Genomic DNA, 22597 nt, shown 5'->3' with positions numbered 1-22597 from the left:
GGAGAAGTGAAACACCCACTCTTTATCTCAGAGAGAGAGAGAGAGAGAGAGAGAGAGAGAGAGAGAGAGAGAGAGAGAAAGTGTGTGGATACTCATTTTTTTATTCTTCGTCTATAACTTCCCAAATAATTTCACCCTTTTTATAATTTCCACTGTAAAGTTTCAGGCATTTTTTTTAACACAAAGCAAGCAAATTCAAGCTAAATAAATAATTATTAGTTATTTCATAACCTTTAACCTTCAGCGTTCTCAGCTCTCAGTGATGAGTGAGATTTTTTTTTTCATTTGGTTTTACTCTGCAGCCAATGGAACCATTACATCTTCCAAACTTTAAGAGTTTAAACCGGTTTCTTTTTTCTTTTAAATGCCCGAAAGGACAGAAATAATCCAAGGTTTGTTCTTGTCCTTCGGAATTCTCAACACTGTTTTGAATCAGCTATGTATGTTGTTTCCTCCGCATGTGGAGAAGACTTTAAGATGTTGTACTGTTGATGTTGGAAGAGTCGAGAGCCTGAAGAAACATGCAGTAATTAATCTGTTTACTCTACAATCATCAGCAAACTGAGCTCTCCAGGCTCCTAAATCAGAACTGTGCTCAATAAGCGGTGTAGTACACACACCCTGCAGCCTGCACACATATACACACACTCTAAACCCATAAAGTCTGACGTTAAAATGGAAGCCTAATGCTGAAATGGTGGTCTTGATTACACACGACTTCATAAGAACACTCGTCATGCTTCGGTTTCAGGAGTGGTGAATAAAAGAGTGTATGGCGAGGTCACTATGTGGCGACGCAGCGATATTGCGAGGCGACAAGGTGACAATGTGGCAAGGAGAAACAGAAAATAGTTCAGCTATGAGCAAGCTGTAAAGCCGCAATGTAACGTCAAGGACACAATCTTACATTTAAAAAAGTGTGAGTGCTTAGTCTGGCTCGTGTTGCTATAAAATGAGTAAAAACATGAACACCACATTAATTCAAAATAAAGAGGGAGATGGCACTTATACAGGGTTCGCAAAATACTTTAGTGTTTTCAGTATGCAAGGAAATTCTGGTTATTCCGAATCACACGGAGTTAAGAGTTTCTGATTTCTACATTCAAATGAATAATGTCACCTGTATGTACATGTTTACACCTCTGAGGTTCAGAATACAGACACAGTTTATCAACATCTAGACCACTGACCCAACATTCACCTCTAAAAACAGTCCGGAAGAGATAACACAGTCTGAAGAAAGTTTTGCTGTCAAATTTAATATGATCTAACACTAAGACAAATTCTGGACATATTCAGTATCAGGGATGTTGCCTCCTTCATCTTCGTCACCCTGACACCAGTCAGGTTTATTTTCTTCTAATTCTCAGGTAGTGATGTTGTGGTCATGTTTTTCCTCCTGGCTGCCTGAGTTTGTATGTTAAGCTGCCAGCATGAGGTGACCCTGCTTCAGTTCTCCACAGGCTGCTAAACATCGTCAATTAACCTGCTGTTTGATCATCATTCCTGTCTCACTCTCTCTCTCTAATCAGTATCATCTGAAGCTCAGACATCCTGTCTGTAAACACCGCCATGTTACTATAAGAACCACTTAATAAGAGATAGAGAGAGAGAGAAAGAAGGAGAGAGAGAGAGAGAGAGAGAGAGAGAGAGAGAGAGAGAGAGAGAGAGAGAGATGAAAGGACAGAAGGTGATGCGTGATGCTTTACTGTTTTCAGGCGTCAGAAAAATCCTATAGATCTTCATGGAAGAAGTGAAAGTTAAGGTTGAATATAGAGGAATCTTACAGACAAACATCACAACAAAACACTATCTTGCCTAATGCCAAGGATTATGAAGCCTTTGCTTAGTGAGCACAGGAATCAAAATAAAGCAGTATCTGAAAACAGTTTTTGATCCAGCTGTGGTAATATCACAAAGTGTTGACATTTAAGTAAATTGCTGTCGGAGGGTTTGTTCCTGGAGACAGATATCTTCTCTTTTATAAGCTGGAAATCATCCCAGCGCTGGATTTAAATGGCTTTTAGAGTTTACAGTACATTTCCAGTGGACTTATTAAGACAAACGATGACAATATATTCTCTGTGCTTGAAAAAAGAAAAGGAAAAGGGTCTATGAGAGTTGACCTTCGTCTAGATTCAAGAGTCAAATCTCACCACTCGTGGGTGGCGTGTGTGGGGTTTAGATTATACTTTACTGAAAAACATTAACCTCTGCACTGCAGTTCGGAAAAGCGTACTTAGGGACGTCCTTCATCACCATCATCACTGAGGTAGCAAAATTTATATCTCCATCCATTCAATCATCCATCCATATTCTGTAGTGGTTAAACTTCACAGGATCACAGTAGACTGGACTCCCCTGAGGACTCGGGGTACAAGGCAAGTCACACACATAATTCAGACAATTTAAACACACTGATCAATCTACTGTGCATGTCATTAGACTGAGGGAGGAAACAAGGGAACCCAGAGGAAACCCTGGTTAAAGGGTGAGATCGAGAACTGGAGCTCACTGTATTTCTAGAGACACAACAAGCTGCAGTGATCTTTTTTTGTGTGTGTGTGTTAATGACCAACGAATCACCCTGACTAACAGCAGGCTGTGTTTGAAAGCACCGGGTTCTTCAGTTCCAGGTGGACTGTGTGGAGTCTTATCAAGAATGTTTTCCTGCCTAATAGCCGGCGTTCCCGGGATCACTCTTCCCTCCACTCTGAGCAGGAGAAAGCCTTTACTGAAGGACATGTATATATTCCAGCACTGTACCACTGACCCTGAACCCTGAACCTTGAGCTGTGACTCAAAGTGTACTCACTTCTCTTTGCAGTTCTGCTTCATTTATTTACACCCCACCCCCACCCCCCCAGTCTCAATCTGTCTTAGTCTGAGATGTTCTGTGTCGTAGTGATATAAAACAGATAAGAATATAACCTCATCATCTTTCCTTCAGACTCCAACTGGAACACGTGGGCCATCCTGTGTGTTCAGAGGAGAATATTCGTGTTTCTGCTCCTGATAGAAGATTTCCTCTCAGGTCTGAGTTCTTCAAAGAGAACGCCTGAGGAACACAGATGAAGAGCGCGAAAAATGCGTGAATCAGACTTAGACGTGACGGATAGTTCATCTCCTGTAGGAGGATTTATACTTCTTCCGTCATGTAGATGATCCAGATCTACACTGATCTACAAATACACACAGTGGTAGAGTGTGTGTGTGTATGTGTGTGAATGTGTGTGTGTGTGCGAGACTTACTCAGCTTCTGTTTGTTATTAGAAATGCTTCAGATATCTAGTGGAACAAACATTCAGATAAAAAGTGGATGTGGTATCCAGACTAATTCTGTATCAATGTCATTTCTCCACATGATCCAGACTTAATCACATCAAATTAGTTTAAAAATAAACTGATGTGAGTGATGTCATGAATATATATATATTATTTGTTGTTTGTTTGTTTATTACATTTGCAAATAAATACACTATTAAATAAATTAGTAATTAAATAAATACCAGTTTATAGAGTGTGGTTAGTGCTTGGTGTCTATTTTCCTGATGGTGGTAGTCAGATCCTATACCCGAGAGTGTATAATAATAAAAATAATAATAATAATAATAATAATAATAATAATAATAATAATAATAATAACACTCCTGGCCTATCAGATGAAGTAGCACTTGACGCTATGTATGTTAATGATGATATTCCACACACTCCTTTCACTGTAATTGAAAAGTACAGAGGAATGACCTCTCTCTCTCTCTCTCTCTCTCTCTCTCTCTCTCTCTCTCTCTCTCTCTCTGTCTGTTTGTGGTGTGCAAAGTGCGAATAGATGATGAATAAATATATAAATAAAAAGAGGGTTTAGAGGGTGGCACCAACCTCCAACAACTTAGCATTAGCTTTAGGTCTTTGGTATGAAAATCAGCTTAATTAGCATAAGCATGTAAGCACTCATGAATGCTGGAGTAGACTAATTGAAATGTAACAGGAAGCAAGGATCCTGGAGGGAACGAGCTGATAGCCATCGTGTTAACTGTTACCTCTTCGTTTATTTATACCTTTAATCATCACTCTGTTTCTTTTCTTTTCTCTTCTGTATCACTTTGTTAGCATGGCTGTTTGTGGTTCTGCTTGTCTAGCACTTCGCTAAAAGCTTTGTGAGATGCTTCTAACTACCCACTGGTGTGACGAGACAATCAGGGTCTTAATTGTGTGGTGTGATCGTTAGGCCATGTATCTGATAATTGGAAGCATTTGGCTGCTACAGAGGCGTAATTTACAGCAATATTCACAGCGCCTGCATCACGCACTCGGGCTCTCGGTTCGTTTACCGCTCACTCTTTGCTTATGGCGGGATTGTCAGCCATTCTTCCACACTCATATGTATCGATTTTATGCCTCAATTGTGATATTCCTAATTGTCTGATCAGCAATTTGAGAAATTCTGACATAAACACGGATCCTTCAACGGTGTGAACTCTCTCGGCTGTGTGCCAAAGAGTCCAGGTTCTCTGTCCGGAAAATAAACTCCCGTTTGTTATTTTGGATGTCCGAAAGAAGTCTGGAACAATAAAAGAGCGAGCATGGTGCCATATCCCAGGCATGCTCAGTGTTTTTATATGGCACCATTTGTATTTCTGCATCAATTACTCGAGGTTTTTCACAAAAGTCTGTCACAGTACATTTTGCAACACGTAGTACCTTAGCTTGTCTAAACACCGTGTGCTACCCCCTGTACTTAAGTTAGCAAGGGAAGTAAAGAGTAGCTTGTTTTTTTGTTTTCTTTTCTTTGTAGATGAGTGTGTATAAAACAAAGCTGAATTATCGCTAATTTTCTTTATGGCTGCCATTGTCCAGCCCTGTGCTTTGTTAGTATGTTGTACACAGTACACAGTAAATGAAACAAGCACCATGTATCATGTCAGATCATTTTTATTGTTATTGGTTTTCTGTGTTTATTATTGTACCGACCCAGTTGGTAAACCACCCATTGCTGACCCTGTGGTAGCCTTATTCCTATCTTGGGGGTTGTAACAACAATTAAAAAGTGGTAGCTAATGTACTATATGGTGAGCAGATGATGAGCTAGCTAACAAGCTAAGCGCATCAACCCGATTACAAACGAGGATGTAAATCTGTTGTGTTGTTATCTGATTTTGCTCATCTGTTCCGTGTTACTCCTATGATATGATCGAGTTGAAGTACAATTTCTGGATTATTTTTTTGTTTCCGTTGAACGTTGTATGAGAGTTAGCACAGTCAGGTTCCGCAGTGTTTGCACACACCATATTCTTCCTGATACTGAGTTACATTTGTCATGAAAGTCAGTAAGGAGTTAGATTTCTGTCTGTCTCCGGGTTGTTGAAGCGACTTGTCCAGATATGAAATTTGTTCGTCCACTGATTTGTCCACCACAAAGGAAGCGACAGTATGGTTAGAATCCTGTACATTAGAGGAGAAGAAACAGAAAGAGAGATGAGACTGAGATGACTGTTTTTATCTTCTGTACATCCACAGAACCTGAATTGCTCAGATTAAATAATCCGCTTTGCGAGGTCAGCATGGAGACCAAACAAACACACTGTTCAGGACATGGAGGAGGAAATACTGAACAGGTGAACACAGGCAGTTAACAAAGCAGTGACAACATGAATCATGTCTCATATGGAGAGGAAATAAAGACTCAGACAGTCTAATTCCATGTTTCTTCAAAAAGAGATTCTGAAGTGATTTTACAGAAGGTTCTTTAATGAATAGAAATTTACAAACTGATGCATTTTTAATGAAGACACTGGAGAGTGTGTTCATCAATACTGTATTGTTATATCAATGGTATATTCATTAAAGAATGATTTCTTGAATGACGTTATCTGGAAAGCTGATCATGTCAGATTGAAGTTTTTTAGACAAAATGTTCTGAATTTATGTTCATCAGTGGTTTTGAAGTGACAGGCATCTTCCTCAGAGTTTCATTTCTCCTTATAGTAATATCGCATCTAAAAGTACACTTCCTGTACACTTCCTGTTTCTTCACTACAGCAGCATTTTATTCCACCAGTAATGAGATCAGAGCATCATCCATTTCACTCACACTGATCCAATCACTGCTAACATCTCCAGCCAGGTGTGTGTTTGTAAGTGTGTGTGTGTGTGTGTGTGTGTGTGTGTGTGTGTGTGTGTGTGTGTGTGTGTGTGTGTGTGTGTGTGTGTGTGTGTGTGTGTGTGTGTGTATGTGTGTGTGTGTGTGTGTGTGTGTGTGTGTGTGTGTGTGTGTGTGTATGTGTGTGTGTGTGTGTGTGTGTGTGTGTGTATGTGTGTGTGTGTGTGTGTGTGTGTGTGTGTGTGTGTATGTATGAATAAACAACTTCATGTTTTCTCAATAAGATTCCATCTTTATTTTCTAATTAAGAATTCAGAATCGTTCGACATGATTAATTAGGTCTGCTTATAAATATTAATCAGCATTATATTAGATCAATGGTAGGAATAAATCAATCATGAAAATTTTAAAAGCAAAAAAAATATTTATCCAAAAAACTCTGTTATTATTTCAGATGACTTTATATATAATAAAAATATTTATGTATTTATTTATTTGTTTGTTTGTTTGTAGTTCATAAAATAATTTCATTTTGTCATTATTTATTTAACTCTTTGCAGTCGGAATATTTTGATCTCTCTGTGTGTTTTTGTTCTTCTCAATGATTCCCTCCTGACAGAGTTCTGCTTTAATTCGAAGAAGACGTTAGCTTTAATCTGAACGTCTAATAAAACATCACTATCTGTGTCATTACTCCACATCTCACTATCATCTACCCCTCAATAAAAACATCAACATTCTCATTGTATCCGAGACATAAAACACTGTTTGATATATAAACGACATAAAGCAGGTGATTATATAATTGCTGTGTAACCAACAGGAATAATAACAGCACAATTCCATATAAATATCATTCATAATACGTATGAATTAATTAGTAACGATTAATAATGAACAATGAACAGACAGGATATTTACATCTAATATTTTATGTGCGTTCATAACTAAAACCCAGCTTCTGCAATGAGATGGATCAGTGACAACTTTTACTCAAATATTCAAAAACATGCATATAAATCAAAGACACTGCTGTTATATTATAATTACATGTTACTGCTACAGCATTTACACATATTTTCCCTCTTCTTTTTTTTTCCTGTGGAATCCTGATGTACAAAGTGAAGAGCGGTGTATAAACTGTCCAGGAGTGAAAAGTGTTTACAGTTATTTTTAGCTGCAGGAATGATAAAAGAAGCCTTTGTGCTGTGGTCGAGTCTCCGATACATTGAACCCGGTGACATTTAAGCTTGCTGTACTGCAAAATGGCCGCTGTGTGCAGGAGAGACGGATGAGCCGGTTTTAACACGCAGTGCTTTGCTGTACAGACCTCCGAGCCAGAGTTCTTCTGCTAACTTGTTTCTTTGTTTATGAACGTGTATGTAAAGGCTAAAGTTGTAAAAGTGTTGAGCAAAGCCTGCATGATTGATGTGACATTTACACAAGTTTGGCATCAATGAAACCCAGGCAGATTTTGTCAGATGACCTTTTGGGGAGAATTGAATTTTAGAAATATTAAAAAATAAAAAAAAATCTGCATGTACTTTCAGATGCAGTATACAGTTAGATCAGGTAAAATATCAGCCTTTTTTTGTACATTCTTCTTTATATCTGCTCTGGTTTCATCTCCTTAAGCTTCAGGAGCTCTCACGCCTATAACTGAGTGACCTACAGAACACGATCACAGCCATTTGCGGAACATGACTCGATTTTTTAGTAAATAATTATTTTTTTTCTGATAGAATGATAGCTAAAAGTTAAAAGAGAAAAAATATTATTATTACCTCAGGAAGGTGTGTTTACGTTTCTGTTTGAGATTAACAGCGTAAGCGGGATGTAGCGATTGTTGTTCTGAAAATAGGACCAGGTATAACGAGTCTCAAATTAATTTTAAAAATAAGTCTGAACTCTAAGCACAGGATAAGAGCAATGCAACATGGGGAGCATATATAGAGACAAAATGATTTAAAAAAGGAAGGAGTTTCGAGAAATGGATTTGATATTGAATTAAATTATTCTAAAGAGCAAAAAAGTGATAAACGTTTCTGAAATTGACCTACAAATTCAAATATTTTGCTTAAACAGTGTTCATTCTCACAGTCTCTCTCTCTCTCTCTCTCTCTCTCTCTCTCTCTCTCTTTCTCTCTCTCTCTCTCTCTCTCTCTCTCTCTCTCTCTCCCTCATATGTCCATCATTCAGCTCATGATTCAGAAGCAATTTTAATCAGCGGACACGTCAGACACGTCGAGCACTGAAAAAGAGGTCAGGAATTAATTACCCCGACAGTTCGCAGTGTGAAGTGATGCATGAAGCTGCTGCGCACACATGGGAATCACACACACACACACACACACACACACGCACAGAAGATGAGATGGTTTAAACCACAGCATGAAGATCAGTGAAGCTCTGTCTCGGTGATTAATGTCTCAGTCCTCCATCTGTATTGTTTCCATCTGTATGAAGTAAAGGAGGAAGTAAAGGAGGAAGTAGAGGCAGACGCTCACAGTCTGATCACACGCAAAAAAATTGGATCGATCTCCAAAAAAGAGCCGAGATCCAGCTGCCATGGCATCAGTGTACAACAGCATAGTTTAGCACAATGCATCAACATGCAAAAGTTTTCTTTCGCTGCTTTGTTTGTTCTCAATAAGCAGTGAGTAGGATAGTGGGACAGTGGGATAGTGGGATAGTGGATAGTGTGACAGTGGGATAGTGTGACAGTGTGTGACAGTGGGATAGTGTGACAGTAGGATAGTGGTATATTGGAACAGTGGGATAGTGGGACATTGGGACAGTAGGATAGTGGATAGTGTGACAGTGGGATAGTGTGGCAGTAGGATAGTGTGGCAGTGTGTGATAGTGAGAAAGTGGGATAGTGTGACAGTGAGATAGTGTGACAGTGTGTGACAGTGGGATAGTGTGACAGTGAGATAGTGTGACAGTAGGATAGAGTGACAGTGGGATAGTGTGACAGTGAGATAGTGTGACAGTGGGATAGTGTGACAGTGAGATAGTGTGACAGTGGGATAGTGTGGAAGTGGGATAGTGTGGCAGTGTGTGACAGTGGGATGGTGTGGCAGTAGGATAGTGTGGCAGTGTGTGAGAGTGGGATAGTGTGACAGTGTGTGACAGTGGGATAGTGTGACAGTAGGATAGAGTGACAGTGGGATAGTGTGACAGTGAGATAGTGTGACAGTAGGATAGTGTGACAGTGGGGAAGTGTGACAATGTGTGACAGTGAGATAGTATGACAGTAGGATAGAGTGACAGTGGGATAGTGTGACAATGTGTGACAGTGGGATAGTGGGACAGTGGGATAGTGGGACAGTCGGATAGTGGATAGTGTGTGACAGTGGGATGGTGTGACAGTGGGATAGTGTGACAGTGTGTGACAGTGGGATAGTGTGTGACAGTGGGATAGTGTGACAGTAGGATACTGTGACAGTGTGATAGTGGGACAGTAAGATAGTGAGACAGTGGGATAGTGTGACAGTGAGATAATGTGTGACAGTGGGATAGTGTGAAAGTGTGATAGTGGATAGTGGGATAGTGGGATAATGGGGCATTGGGACAGTGGGATAGTGGATAGTGTGACAGTAGGATAGAGTGACAGTGGGATAGTGGATAGTGTGACAGTAGGATAGTGTGACAGTGTGGGATAGTGGGACAGTGAGATAGTGGATAGTGTGTGACAGTGGGATAGTGTGACAGTGGGATAGTGGGACAGTGGGATAGTGTGATAGTGGGACAGTGTGTGACAGTGGGATAGTGTGACAGTGTGATAATGGGACAGTGGGATAGTGGGATACTGTGACAGTGTGATAGTGGGACAGTAAGATAGTGAGACAGTGGGATAGTGTGACAGTGAGATAATGGATAATGTGTGACAGTGGGATAGTGGATAGTGGGACAGTGGGATAGTGGGGAATTGGGACAGTGGGATAGTGGATAGTGTGTGACAGTGAGATAGTGTGACAGTGGGAAAGTGTGGCAATATGTGACAGTGGGATAGTGTGACAGTGGGATAGTGGATAGTGTGTGACAGTGGGATAGTGTGACAGTGGGATAGTGTGACATTGTGATAGTGGGATAATGGGACAGTGGGATAGTGACACAGAGGGATAGTGTGACAGTGGGATAGTAGATAATGTGTGACAGTGGGATAGTGGGAGAGTGGGATAGTGTGATAGTGGGACAGTGTGTGACAGTGGGATAGTGTGACAGTGTGATAATGGGACAGTGGCATAGTGGGACAGTGGGATAGTGAGACAGTGGGATAGTGAGACAGTGGGATAGTGTGACAGTGGGATAGTCTGACAGTGTGATAGTGGGACAGTGGGATAGTGTGACATTGGGATAGTGGATAATGTGTGACAATTGGATAGTGTGACAGTGAGAGAGTGGGAGAGTGAGACAGTGGGAGAGTGTGACAGTGGGACAGTGGGACAGTGGGATAGTGTGACAGTGGGATAGTATGGCAGTGGGATAGTGTGACAGTGGGAGAGTGGGACAGAGGGACAGTGACAATGTGTGACATTGGGATAGTGGGACAGTGGGATAGTGTAACAGTGGGATAGTGTGACAGTGGGATAGTGTGGCAGTGGGATAGTGTGGCAGTGGGAAAGTGGGACAGTGGGATAGTGTGACAGTGAGATAGTGAAACAGTGGGACAGTGGGATAGTGTGACAGTGGGACAGTGTGACAGTGGGAGAGTGGGACAGTGGGATAGTGTGACAGTGGGATAGTGTGGCAGTGGGATAGTATGGCAGTGGGATAGTGTGACAGTGGGAGAGTGGGACAGAGGGACAGTGACAATGTGTGACATTGGGATAGTGGGACAGTGGGATAGTGTAACAGTGGGATAGTGTGACAGTGGGATAGTGTGGCAGTGGGATAGTGTGGCAGTGGGAAAGTGGGACAGTGGGATAGTGGGACAGTGGGAGAGTGGGACAGTGAGATAGTGAAACAGTGGGACAGTGGGATAGTGTGACAGTGTGACAGTGGGACAGTGGGACAGTGGGATAGTGTGACAGTGGGATAGTGTGGCAGTGGGAAAGTGTGACAGTGGGAGAGTGGGACTGTGAGATAGTGAAACAGTGGGATAGTGTGTCAGTGGGATAGTGGATAATGTGTGACAGTGGGATAGTGTGACAATGGGATGGTGTGACAGTGGGAGAGTGGGACAATGGGATAGTGTGACAGTGGGAGAGTGGGACAGTGGGATAGTGTGACAGTGGGATAGTGGGACAGTGGGATAGTGTGACAGTGGGAGAGTGGGACAGTGGGATAGTGTGACAGTGGGAGAGTGTGACAGTGGGATAGTGTGACAGTGGGAGAGTGAGACAGTGGGATAGTGTGACAGTGGGAGAGTGGGACAATGAGATAGTGTGACAGTGGGATAGTGTGACAGTGGGAGAGTGGGACAATGAGATAGTGTGACAGTGGGATAGTGTGACAGTGGGACAGTGGGACAATGAGATAGTGTGACAGTGGGATAGTGTGACAGTGGGACAGTGTGACAGTGGGAGAGTGGGACAGTGAGATAGTGTGACAGTGGGATAGTGGGATTGTGCGACCATAGGACAGTGGGACAGTGTGGCAGTTGGACATGGTCTGCTGCTCTCTTCATTAAGTCTGAAGAAAACACTTTGATGATTGAAATCAAATAATCTAAAGTGCTGTTATAAATTTATTAGTAAATGAAGTAGACATGAGGGAACAGGAGGTGCTCCTGATGAATAACAGGAGGAATTAAATTCACACTGAGCCTCAGGAGCCCGGGAACCCAAGAACATAACTCTGATAACATTAACGCTATTTTACATTCAATTACAAATGTTTTCAAAAACACCTTCTTTACACACACAAAAAAAATAAGTGTTGTTATAGGGTCATGTAATAAGTGCTCTAATCTGTATCTGTAAGATGGTTGTAATAAGCACTGTTATAAGTGCTGTAAGATGATTGTAATAAGCCCTGTTATAAGTGCTGTAAGATGACTGTAATAAACGTTGTTATAAGTGCTGTAATGAGCATTGTAAATAGTGCTTCTGAGTGACTTCAGGTCTGTGGGCAGCAGCTCAGCAGGGAGCCTCGTGTCAGACATGAAGATTCCTTTCCTTGAAATTAAATATGATTGTGTATTTCTATATTTTCTAACATCTCTGCTTACATTACAGACTTTACATTCAGACTTCAAGCAGCTCTCATCGATTCAGTATTGAGCTACAGATTGAATACAAACTATATTAGCTCTAACAGATCTCCAAATGCTGGAGGACACAGATGAAGGAAATGTCACTGTGTTCTGCTTTCTGATTGGTCAGTAGGTGTTGATTATTTCTCTTTAACAGCAGCTTTGACATACGAGCAGGATAATATTATATTAATTAACTCTGATACGTTCAAATCACCAAATCAATAAAATGGTGATGTTCGTTTATTTTAGTTTTATGTAAATAAAAGTGTCTGAAATCTTTTTTATGATATTTCCAGCAACTTCTTTGTGGTTTCTCAGTAACATGTGATTTGAATTGAGACTATTTCAACTATTTCACAGACATTACACATAGGCATGAACAGATAAAAAACTATGACATTATTTAATAAACAAAAAATATTTGTTCCTAAACAAAATGTGTTCTCTATCTTAAGATGAGAACTGTGTGAGCACAGTGAAGCTCTGTGACACATCAAAAGAGCACTTAAAGCAACACACACACACACACACACACACACACACACACACACACACACACACACACACACACACACACCACTGCAGATGTCAGTGGGTTTAACAGCCAAGAAATATATATAATATAAAAAACTTGAGGTGAATGGGGAGATGCAGAGTAACATCACAGGTCTGATCTCACTGTGAATCCCACACCTCAACGCTAATTATCTCCATAATTACACTCCCGCTAGCATCCACACTATCTTCATATCTCACACTAATTCACTTTATTACAGAGAGAGACAGAAAGAGTGTGTGTGTGTGTGTGAGAGAGAGAGAGAGAGAGAGAGAGAGAGAGAGAGAGAGAGAGAGAGAGAGAGAGAGAGAGCGCAAGAGAGACAATTGTGAATAAGAGTTGATCTACTCTTTGTGCATGTATATGGTAAATAAACCTTATTTTAGAGAGAGAGCGCAAGAGAGACACAGAGAGAGAGAGAGAGAGAGAGAGACAGACAGACAGACAGACAGACAGACAGACAGACAGACAGACAGACAGACTGACAGACAGAGTAATATGTTTGTGAATAAGAGTTGATCTACTCTTTGTGCATGTATATGGTAAATAAACCTTATTTTACGAGAGAGAGAGAGAGAGAGAGAGAGAGAGAGAGAGAGAGAGAGAGAGAGAGAGAGAGAGAGAGAGAGAGTATTTCTTTAACATTTTGGTACATCCACAACTGCTACAACAAGAGGGAAGAGTCGAACTATCAGTAATACGCTTCTGAAATCTCGCGAGCACACACACACACACACACACACACACACACACACACACACACACACACACACACACACACACACGCGCGCGCGCGCGCACGCACACAAACAAACACACACACCTCACTTATGACTAAAGATCTTAGCCTTTTATTTTGATATAAATTTATTTGTTGCTTTATTTACTTGTTTATTGATCTTATCATTTTGTTTTCATTTCTTGTCCTTTTAAATGCTTTGGCAATACATGTACAATTTGTCATGCTGGTGAAGCTCATTTGAATTGAAATGAATTGAAATGAACTGAAATAAACTGAGAGACAGAAAGAGAGACACAGAAAGAGAGAGAGAGAGAGAGAGAGAGAGAGAGAGAGAGAGAGAGAGAGAGAGAGAGAGAGAGAGAGACATACAGAAAGAGAGAGAGAGAGGTAATGTCATGCTTCATTCTCCAAGGCCATGAACTAATGAGCGGAACAGAGCGCACGGCCACTGTGGTAGTCCGCTGTTGGGAATTCTGACACTTTTTTCCTCACACACTCGACTCAAGCGACAGGTCCAGAATGCAACAATAATCATTTAGCACAGCATGATCAGAGTAAGGTGAGAATGAGAAGGTCTTTTAGACTCTTACTTTCGGCATGACAACACCTGCTAGATCGCAGCAAACTAAACAAAACGTCTCATTAACTGGAAAAACCTCCAACAGCCTCCAACTACCTCCAACTACCTCCAACCTCCAACTACCTGTAGCATCCTCCAACTACCGCCAACAACCTCCAGCTACCTGCAACATCCTCCAACTACCTCTAACTACCTCTAACCAACTCCAACAACCGCCAACTACCTCCAACAACCTCCAACTACCTACAAATAACTCCAACAACCTCCAATTACCTCCTTCATCCTACAACTACCTCCAACAACTTTTTCCACTTTTGTTTTTCAAATTATTTTATTATTCTTTTGTATTGCTTTAAACAAAAACTGACTCTAAACATCCCTGTTTAGCCATAAGAAGGTTTAAAAATAGCAGATAATCAAAATAAATAATAACTAAAAAAATAACTAAAGTGAAATACTGTGTCATGGAATTATTAGCACAGTATCTCTGAGGAGTTTAGTCCGAATCGGTCATTTTCCACAGAATTATTACATCATATATTAATACTGCAGCTCCGTTCAGACACGATTCGTTTCACGGACAATGAGCATGTTTAGTGAGAAGTTCACTAAAAGTCCGAAAGTGTCTCACATCTCAGACGCCGTTACCGTTTTAAACATATGGTTTTGGAGACAAAATGAAAGAGAAAAGAGAAAACAGCAAGTGCTTCCTGGAGAAAAAGTGCAAAAACCCTTTTTTTATACTGGATTGAATGGTCTTCACCCACAGGTCAGGATAAACAGCTCACAGGGAGTTATTTCTTTTGCACACTTTCTACTGTAGAAAAGAAAATACAGCATGATCATTCTGTAATTTAAAAAATGTGACCAATTTGGTATAAAATCAATGAGAAAATGTCATCACACACGACCATTCTGATGTTATAATGTTGTTGTCTGATGTCTTACTTCCCGTTATTCTTTTTAATTTGACTTTTAATTCCTTTAAACTGTGACTAACAGTTAGTGGACTATTTAGAAGGTAGGTTTCTGTAGCTTCTCTCTCTTTTTACTCTTTCTTTTTTTTTTGTGGCTGTACAGTTTTAGGAAACGACAGGCTGCTTATGATGACCTCATTTTGTCTTTGTATAGAAGACTTCATTGTGTGAGCTGTTTAAAAATAATCAACAAGTCAGATCTTTATTTCAATAGTATCAGTCGATGAGTGACGAGTGCAGCTGTCAAAGCACAAAGAAGTGTAATGACTACCATCATCATCATCTTCGTCTTCATCCTCAGAGTCATCAGTATCCGTGTCGTTAGTTGTTATCGAAGCATTCATACGGTGCGTTCATCTTTCCTCACATCGCTGCCACCACAAAGCCTGAAGCTTCACTGCAATTACGAGGAAAATAGCAATCGAGTACAAAATCTATCAAATCCCTGTCTGTCAAACTTTCAAAACTTAACACTTCCTTTAAAAAAAAAAACACTCCACTCTGAACCGCTCATGTATCAAACTTCATCATTAACACGTGATCTTCCAAGGTTTCTTTCATGCCAGACTTTTTCGCGAAGGCCTCGCTTCATCTACAGTATATGATGAACAGAGCAATGCGGCGGTGCTTTAGTGTTTTATCCTGACCTCTTTATCTGTACTGACAGACTTCAACTTTCACATCAACAATGTTATGCTCGTCATCTCGTACGGCGCTAACGAGCTGAGCTGAGTCTCTGAGTCATAATGCTGCATTCCAACAGATTCTAAATGATTTGTCAAGACACTGAAAACAGCAGTTAGCAGCAGAAACACATCACGACCCTGATTCTGATTCCCCACCTCCTCAACAACAACAACAACAACAACAACAACACAACTATTAAACCAGTTTCTAAAGAGCTGGAAAACAATGGATAGCCACATGCTAAGCACTTAGCCTAGCGCTAAATATATATCTAACCCTAATCTCTGTAATTAATGTTTATAGAGTTCATACCTTTTGATGGACAACGTTAGCAGCCAGCGAACCCATAAAGCCAAGAATAACTATTCACTTACCTTCTTGAACTGCCTGGAAGGGGTTGTTAGGCTCAATAAATTTTATGGAGTGTGTGATTTTTTCGCTCTGCAAAATGTCATCATTGAGGCTGAGGTCTGAGATGGCCAGCTGGAAGACCTCGTCATCCCTCGCTGCATTCTCCTCAAAGATAGCTCCTTCAGGGACAAAGAGAGACAAGGAATGTTTTATTTATTCGCTACTATCCAGGTGGTAGAACAAACCTGTAGAAGGAGCTACATCTAAATGTTCTCATGTTGTAATATCACAACTGGGTTTGATCCTGACCTCAGTGTGGATTACACATTCCACTTGTTCTATATGTGTTCCGTGTCTGCGTTTGTGTGTGTGAGTGAGTGAGTGAGTGAGTGAGTGAGTGAGTGAGTGAGTGAGTGAGTGAGTGAGTGAGTGAGTGAGTGAGTGTGCATATGTGTGTGGACATGTGTGTGTGAGTGAGTGAGTGTGTGTGTGTGTGTGTGTGTGTGTGTGTGTGTGTGTGTGTGTGTGTGTGTGTGTGTGTGTGTGTGTGTGTGTGTGTGTGTGTGTGTGAGTGAGTGAGTGAGTGAGTGAGTGAGTGAGTGCATGAGTGAGTGAGTGAGTGAGTGTGCATATGTGTGTGGACATGTGTGTGAGTGAGTGAGTGTGTGTGTGTGTGTGTGTGTGTGTGTGTGTGTGTGTGTGTGTGTGTGTGTGTGTGTGTGTGTGTGTGTGTGTGTGTGTGTGTGTGTGTGTGTGTGTGTGGTGTGTGTGTGGACATGTATGTGTGCATGTGTATATATGAGTGTGTGTGTGTGTGTGTGTGTGTGTGTGTGTGTGTGTGTGTGTGTGTGTGTGTGTGTGTGTGTGTGTGTGTGTTTTCTTGGCACTGGACTGTTACCTTCATGTCTGCATCTAGGGGTCTAAGAAATAATGACAAAAAAAATATTTCATCAGTTAAGTTTAGCATGTAAGGTATAGGTACAAACGTTTACCATGGCAAAAGTGGTTTCCATCGTAACACGCCAACAACACGGAAGGCTGTTGCTTCGTACACTTTATCTCTAATGATAAATATATCCTTCAGCACTGACAGTCATGAGAAAAAACTCACAAAAAAAAAACTCTAAATATTTATTGTTTAAATGAAGCTCTATCAGTTCTTTGGAATTTGTTCATCTAGTTAGAGACGATGACACAGCGAGCACGTATCAAAAACAAACAAATAAAAACCATGCAGGTGAAATGCTCACCACTTTACTCTGAGCAGGTGGGAAAAGCTCTAAATATTAAATATTAAAGCTGTGTAAACTCATCAGTCTAATCTTTAGTCTAAACAATTGTCTACTGTGTGAGATTAAATATTAAATCTATAATCTAGAGTGTAGTTTTTTTTCTTGTGCTCATAGGCGCAGGAGTGGAATGAAAAGCAGTCCCCTCTCGCCCGTTATCCAGGTGGCTGATACACCGAGTTGATGTATAACGGCAGCATGAAGCTGATTTAGCGGGAATGGATGTGTCGCATCTGCTCATTCCACCCTTCCAATTACAGGGTTTGGAAAGCTGAAGCCTGGGTGAGAAATCAGACCGTCTTCCCTCCAATCACTTTCACTTGCATATCTCAGGACAGAGCTGTTTTTGTTCCCTAGCTTCTAGTTCAGACCTGCATGGTACTGTAGAAAGAGCTGGTAGAGGAGACTGGACACGTGAGACGTCTGAAAAGTGAATACATGTGAGACACCTGGAGACAGAACACACAAGAGATGTCTGGAGACCGAACAAAAAAGACGTCTGGAGACTGAACACATATGAGATTTCTGGAGAGTGACCACACGTGATACGTCTGAAGAACAAAGACACGCGATACTTCTGGGGACCGAACGTACACGAGATGTCTGCAGACTGAACACACAGTATGTCTGGAGACTGAACATACGTGAGACTTCTGGAGACAGAACACATGTGAGACTTCTGGAGACTGAACATACGTGAAACGTTTGGAGACTGAACACGTGAGACGTCTGGAGACTGAACATACGTGATACGTCTGGAGACTGAACACGTGAGACGTCTGGAGACTGAACATACGTGAGACGTTTGGAGACTGAACACGTGAGACGTCTGGAGACAGAACACATGTGAGACTTCTGGAGACTGAACATACTGTACGTGAGACTTCTGGAGACAGAACACATGTGAGACTTCTGGAGACTGAACATACGTGAGACTTTTGGAGACTGAACACGTGAGACGTCTGGAGACAGAACACATGTGAGACTTCTGGAGACTGAACATACGTGAGACTTCTGGAGACAGAACACATGTGAGACTTCTGGAGACTGAACATACGTGAGACTTCTGGAGACAGAACACATGTGAGACGTCTGGAGACCAAACCCATGAGACGTCTGGAGTCCGAACATACGCGAGATGTCTGGAGAATGAATACATGTGAGACATCTGGAGACCAAACACATGTGAAGCATCTGGAGACTGAACACACAAGACATCTGGAATCATCTCTGATTCATTTCTTGAATTTTGTTCTCTTGGATAAATTTCCAAATAGATCATTATAAAAGTGCAGGAACAAGAAACAAGAATAATTCACTCAGGAAACTTGAACAAAAGAAACATGAGGGAAACAAAGCTTAGAATTAAAGTTAGGAGCATGGCAATGTAAAAAAAAAAAAAAACACACAAACTCATTTGTGGCACTGATTTTATTTAACATGTTAATCGACAGATTGTCACAGCTTTCAGCCTTAATTTGGAAATATTTTCATCTAGGTAGATGTTTTTCATCTGTGATTAATGAGCTCATCATTCTGTACTATTCTGGAGAACCCTACAGTTCTCGATTTGAGGTTAGTTTTAGTGTCTGTGAGGCACAACCAGGAGGTCAGCCATCTTCTCAAATTGCTCAGCGTATGGAGGAATCACAAGCTGCCATTACCAGCGTGATTAAGCCTATAAATCACCTGGACTCCAATGACAAGTCTAATAAAAACAGATTTCACAAAAGATTCTGGAAACAAATGCTTGAAAAATTAATTTTCTTTTTACCTCATACGGCTCATTGTGTGTTCGTTTATTCTCACTGTAATGTTATTATTATTTTACATATAACGTGCTGATTTTTGTATAAAACAATAACAGCAGACAGGCTGCAGGAACACAAGCACACCACCCTTACAGTTTCTAATTCAAATGAGTCAAGAAGCATGAAGTGAAGCCTGAATTGAGGTCAGGTGACTTACTCTCAGAGCAAAGTGTAATTCCCACTACGGTCTTTCCCAATAACTTCTCAGAGCTAATCGTGTCTTGGACTTGTTCTTGAGACTTTATAGGAAGTGCTCTCACAGGAAGTGCTTTTACATGCTCGCCGCATAATTATAGCAACATGTTGAGAAAATGCTTCAGTACGCATGCACTGCGCCATCAACGACTCACAAAACGACCAACACCAATAACAGCACAGAGGAAAAAACAAGGAGCAAATGAGCAGAAGCGCAGAGCTTCCTATGTCTGGAATATTGAAATAATAACCAGGTCTTGCTTTGGGAAAATCACAGATATTAAATCAAAGAGAATATGACTGTTGAATCATTGGCTGTGATACTATGTGTGTGTTGTGTGGCTTCAAATCCAGCTCAAGTGTATGATCTGTTGAATAGTGAAAAGATGAAAGGATGGACTCTCTCTCTCTCTCTCTCTCTAATCTCTCTCTCTCTCTCTCTCTCTCTCTCTCTCTTTTTTCTTTCAGGAAGTATCGATGGATGGACGCCGCAGGATTTAACCAATCTTTGTTTCCTTATCTGATTCTGTGGGTTAAAACCTTGGCCTGAAAGCTTGGAGAGCATAAATGAGCATCATACTTCTTTCCTGTATTTCCTTTAACCTGAACAGCACTCATTCTCACTCGATTCACAGATTCACTCGATTCATTCGATTCACTGATTCACGATGCCTTTCTTAAAATTTCTCTCACGTTGCATACAAAGTTGAAGCTTCTAGCTTGAAAAGAGGAGGAGGGGGGTCAGTTGTCAGCCCTCCCACACACACACACACACACACACACACTCTCTCTCTCTCTCTCTCTCTCTCTCTCTCTCTCTCTCCAGGTCTAGCCAAATCCGAGATCCTTTTCTTTTCTCCCCAACTTATTGCACGCGCATGAATTATACATTATGCCCTCTCTCTCTCTCTCTCTCTCTCTCTCTCTCTCTCTTCTTTTTTATTACACTCATCATCATCATCATTACTTTTTCCCCCTCAATCCCCAGTCACCTCCTCGTGCTTATATCTAAATCTCACTACATTGCTAATTGCAGAAGTGTCTGCTCTTTTTCTTTAACATTACCGGAGTCGGTATTGACCACTTGACGCATCGCGAGCTCCTTACCGATGTGAATGATGGAGTCCGCTCGCGCGCCGTCGCACCGCAGCATACCGAACGCGACGCAGATCACCAGCAGCAGTTCCATGTCCGCTCCTCTCCGCTCGCGCGCCGCGCATCCACGCGTTCCTTGCGTTTTCTCCTCCTTCACGCGCTCGCACTCGTTCGGTTTGCAGTATGTATATATATTTATTTATTTATTTATATTTATTATTATTATTATTAGTTTAATCCTTAATCGTAGTGTCCAGGGATTGCAAATAAAAGAACATTTGAAAAAAATAAAAAAATAAAAAACTGTAATGCGCGCAGTCCAGGCTCCCGTTCACCGCAGGTCTCGCGCCGAATCTGAGAGGCATGAACGAGCTGCAAACGGAGAAGGAGGAGGAGGAGGGCTGCTCTCTCTCTCTCTCTCTCTCTCTCTCTCTCTCTCTCTCTCTCTCTCTCTCTCTCTCTCTCTCTCTCTCTCTCCCTCTCTCCGTCGTGCCACGTGACTGCGGAGGAGCTCTAATGCGGAGAAGCGGAGCCGCGCGCGGAGAGACGGAGCCCGGAGTCGGTGACACGGAGATGGGTGATGCTGCGCGCGAGGATGGAGGCGTGAGGCACGCTCGTCTAGGAGTGTGTGTGTGCGTGCGTGCGTGTGTGTGTGCGTGTGCATGAGACACCTACGCCGGTTTCCCGGTCCAGCTTCAGGCAGTAAACTTTTTTTTTAGTGGCTAACAGGATGCTAAGGTGTTGATCCAAAAAAAAAAAGTGTGAAAAAAAGGAAAGGGGGAAAAAAAGGAAAATATTTTCATCAAACAAACTAGAAACGAGTAGCGCGTGAAAGGATGTCAGGATGGCACTCGAGGACACGTCGCGCGCATCTCAGAGGACGGAAACGGGACTTGAGGGACTGATAACGAAAAGGACACTGATCCGGAGTGTGTGTGTGTGTGTGTGTGTGTGTGTGTGTGTGTGTGTGTGTGTGTGTGTGTGTGTGTGTGTGTGTGTGTGTGTGTGTGTGTGCGTGTTACCCAGTTATGTTGCAGTCACATTATTCATCTAACATTACGCTTTTTTTTAACGCTATTACGTGTTATAGCTGTTTATAGATTGCACTTATAGACTATAAAGATGATTAGACGTAAAAGTGAATATTTACTGATGACGCATGGAAGATAGAAGTGTGTGATGATCAGCGCCTGGTGCTTCTGCACGGACCTGAAGACGGAGCCTAAAGTCACATGATAATACTCTTACTCTTACAATTAAAGGATATTTCTTGCAGGCTCGTGCGAAACCGGAAATGTCCCTTAATTGTTTGGCTAAGTGTATTAAGCGCGCGGGAAGGTGGAGAGCTCGTGGATGACAATGAGAAGAAACTAGAAATCAAGAAGCTTAGGAATAAATCACTGCTGTGGGCGCATATACAGTGCAAGCAGTTAGTATCTTAGGACTGATGGATTTGTCTACATGTTTTATTTCTGTATGTTTTTGATTTGAATAATTTTTCCTAGTTTTTTGTGATGCATGAAATGAGTTCGGATCTCTGTGTGTTGCATCTCGAGCCAGGAAGTCATGATGATGAGGATGCAAAAGGATGTGATTCATTATTTGATTGATTGATTGATTGATTGATTGATTGATTGATTGATTGAAATACTGTGATTCCAGTCTCGGATAAAATTGATGATGGTGGTTTGTTGGTGAGAGTGCAGGATTAGTAAAGATTTACAGGAGCATAAATATTGGCACTGGACAATCATTGAGCTGAAGTGCAGAGATGGACAGATGAGAGGATGAAGATCCACAGGCTGTGATGTGAAGTGAAAGTGCGCCGCTGCTGGACTCAGCCGGGATTTTTTTCCAGAAGTGAGGAGGGGGAAAAAATCTCACATGCATGTCACGTATGATGATGCAATTTTAACGCGTGATGCTGGGAGTAATGTGCGATGGCATGCACGTGAAAGGGCATGTTTTCAACATGTTTATTGTGAACTACATGTGATGAATAAAATATGCAT

The 22597-nt window shown here is 41.4% G+C and overlaps 1 protein-coding gene across 3 annotated transcripts in view; it reads right to left on the bottom strand.

Annotated features, from left to right (window-relative positions):
• Positions 1-21248, bottom strand: part of grid1b (glutamate receptor, ionotropic, delta 1b) — a 287849-nt gene extending 266601 nt beyond the window's left edge. The window contains exons 1-3 of one of the 3 annotated variants that reach the window (XM_047817636.1): positions 20598-21248; positions 17094-17115; positions 16219-16374 (exon numbers count right to left, since the gene is read on the bottom strand). Coding sequence is in view for 2 of the 3 variants with exons in the window: in XM_047817635.1 (XP_047673591.1) it covers positions 16219-16374; positions 20598-20679 (238 nt within the window). In the remaining variant the exon portion in view is untranslated. The remainder of the gene's footprint in view (positions 1-16218; positions 16375-17093; positions 17116-20597) is intronic. The other 2 variants (XM_047817635.1, XM_027177782.2) reach the window with 2 other exon arrangements.
• Positions 21249-22597: the final 1349 nt, after the last annotated feature.

This window comes from Tachysurus fulvidraco, chromosome 8 (genome assembly GCF_022655615.1).
Source record: "Tachysurus fulvidraco isolate hzauxx_2018 chromosome 8, HZAU_PFXX_2.0, whole genome shotgun sequence".
NCBI lineage: Eukaryota > Metazoa > Chordata > Actinopteri > Siluriformes > Bagridae > Tachysurus > Tachysurus fulvidraco.
Note: the sequence above shows the minus strand (reverse complement) of the source record. Positions and strands in the feature narration are given on the sequence as shown.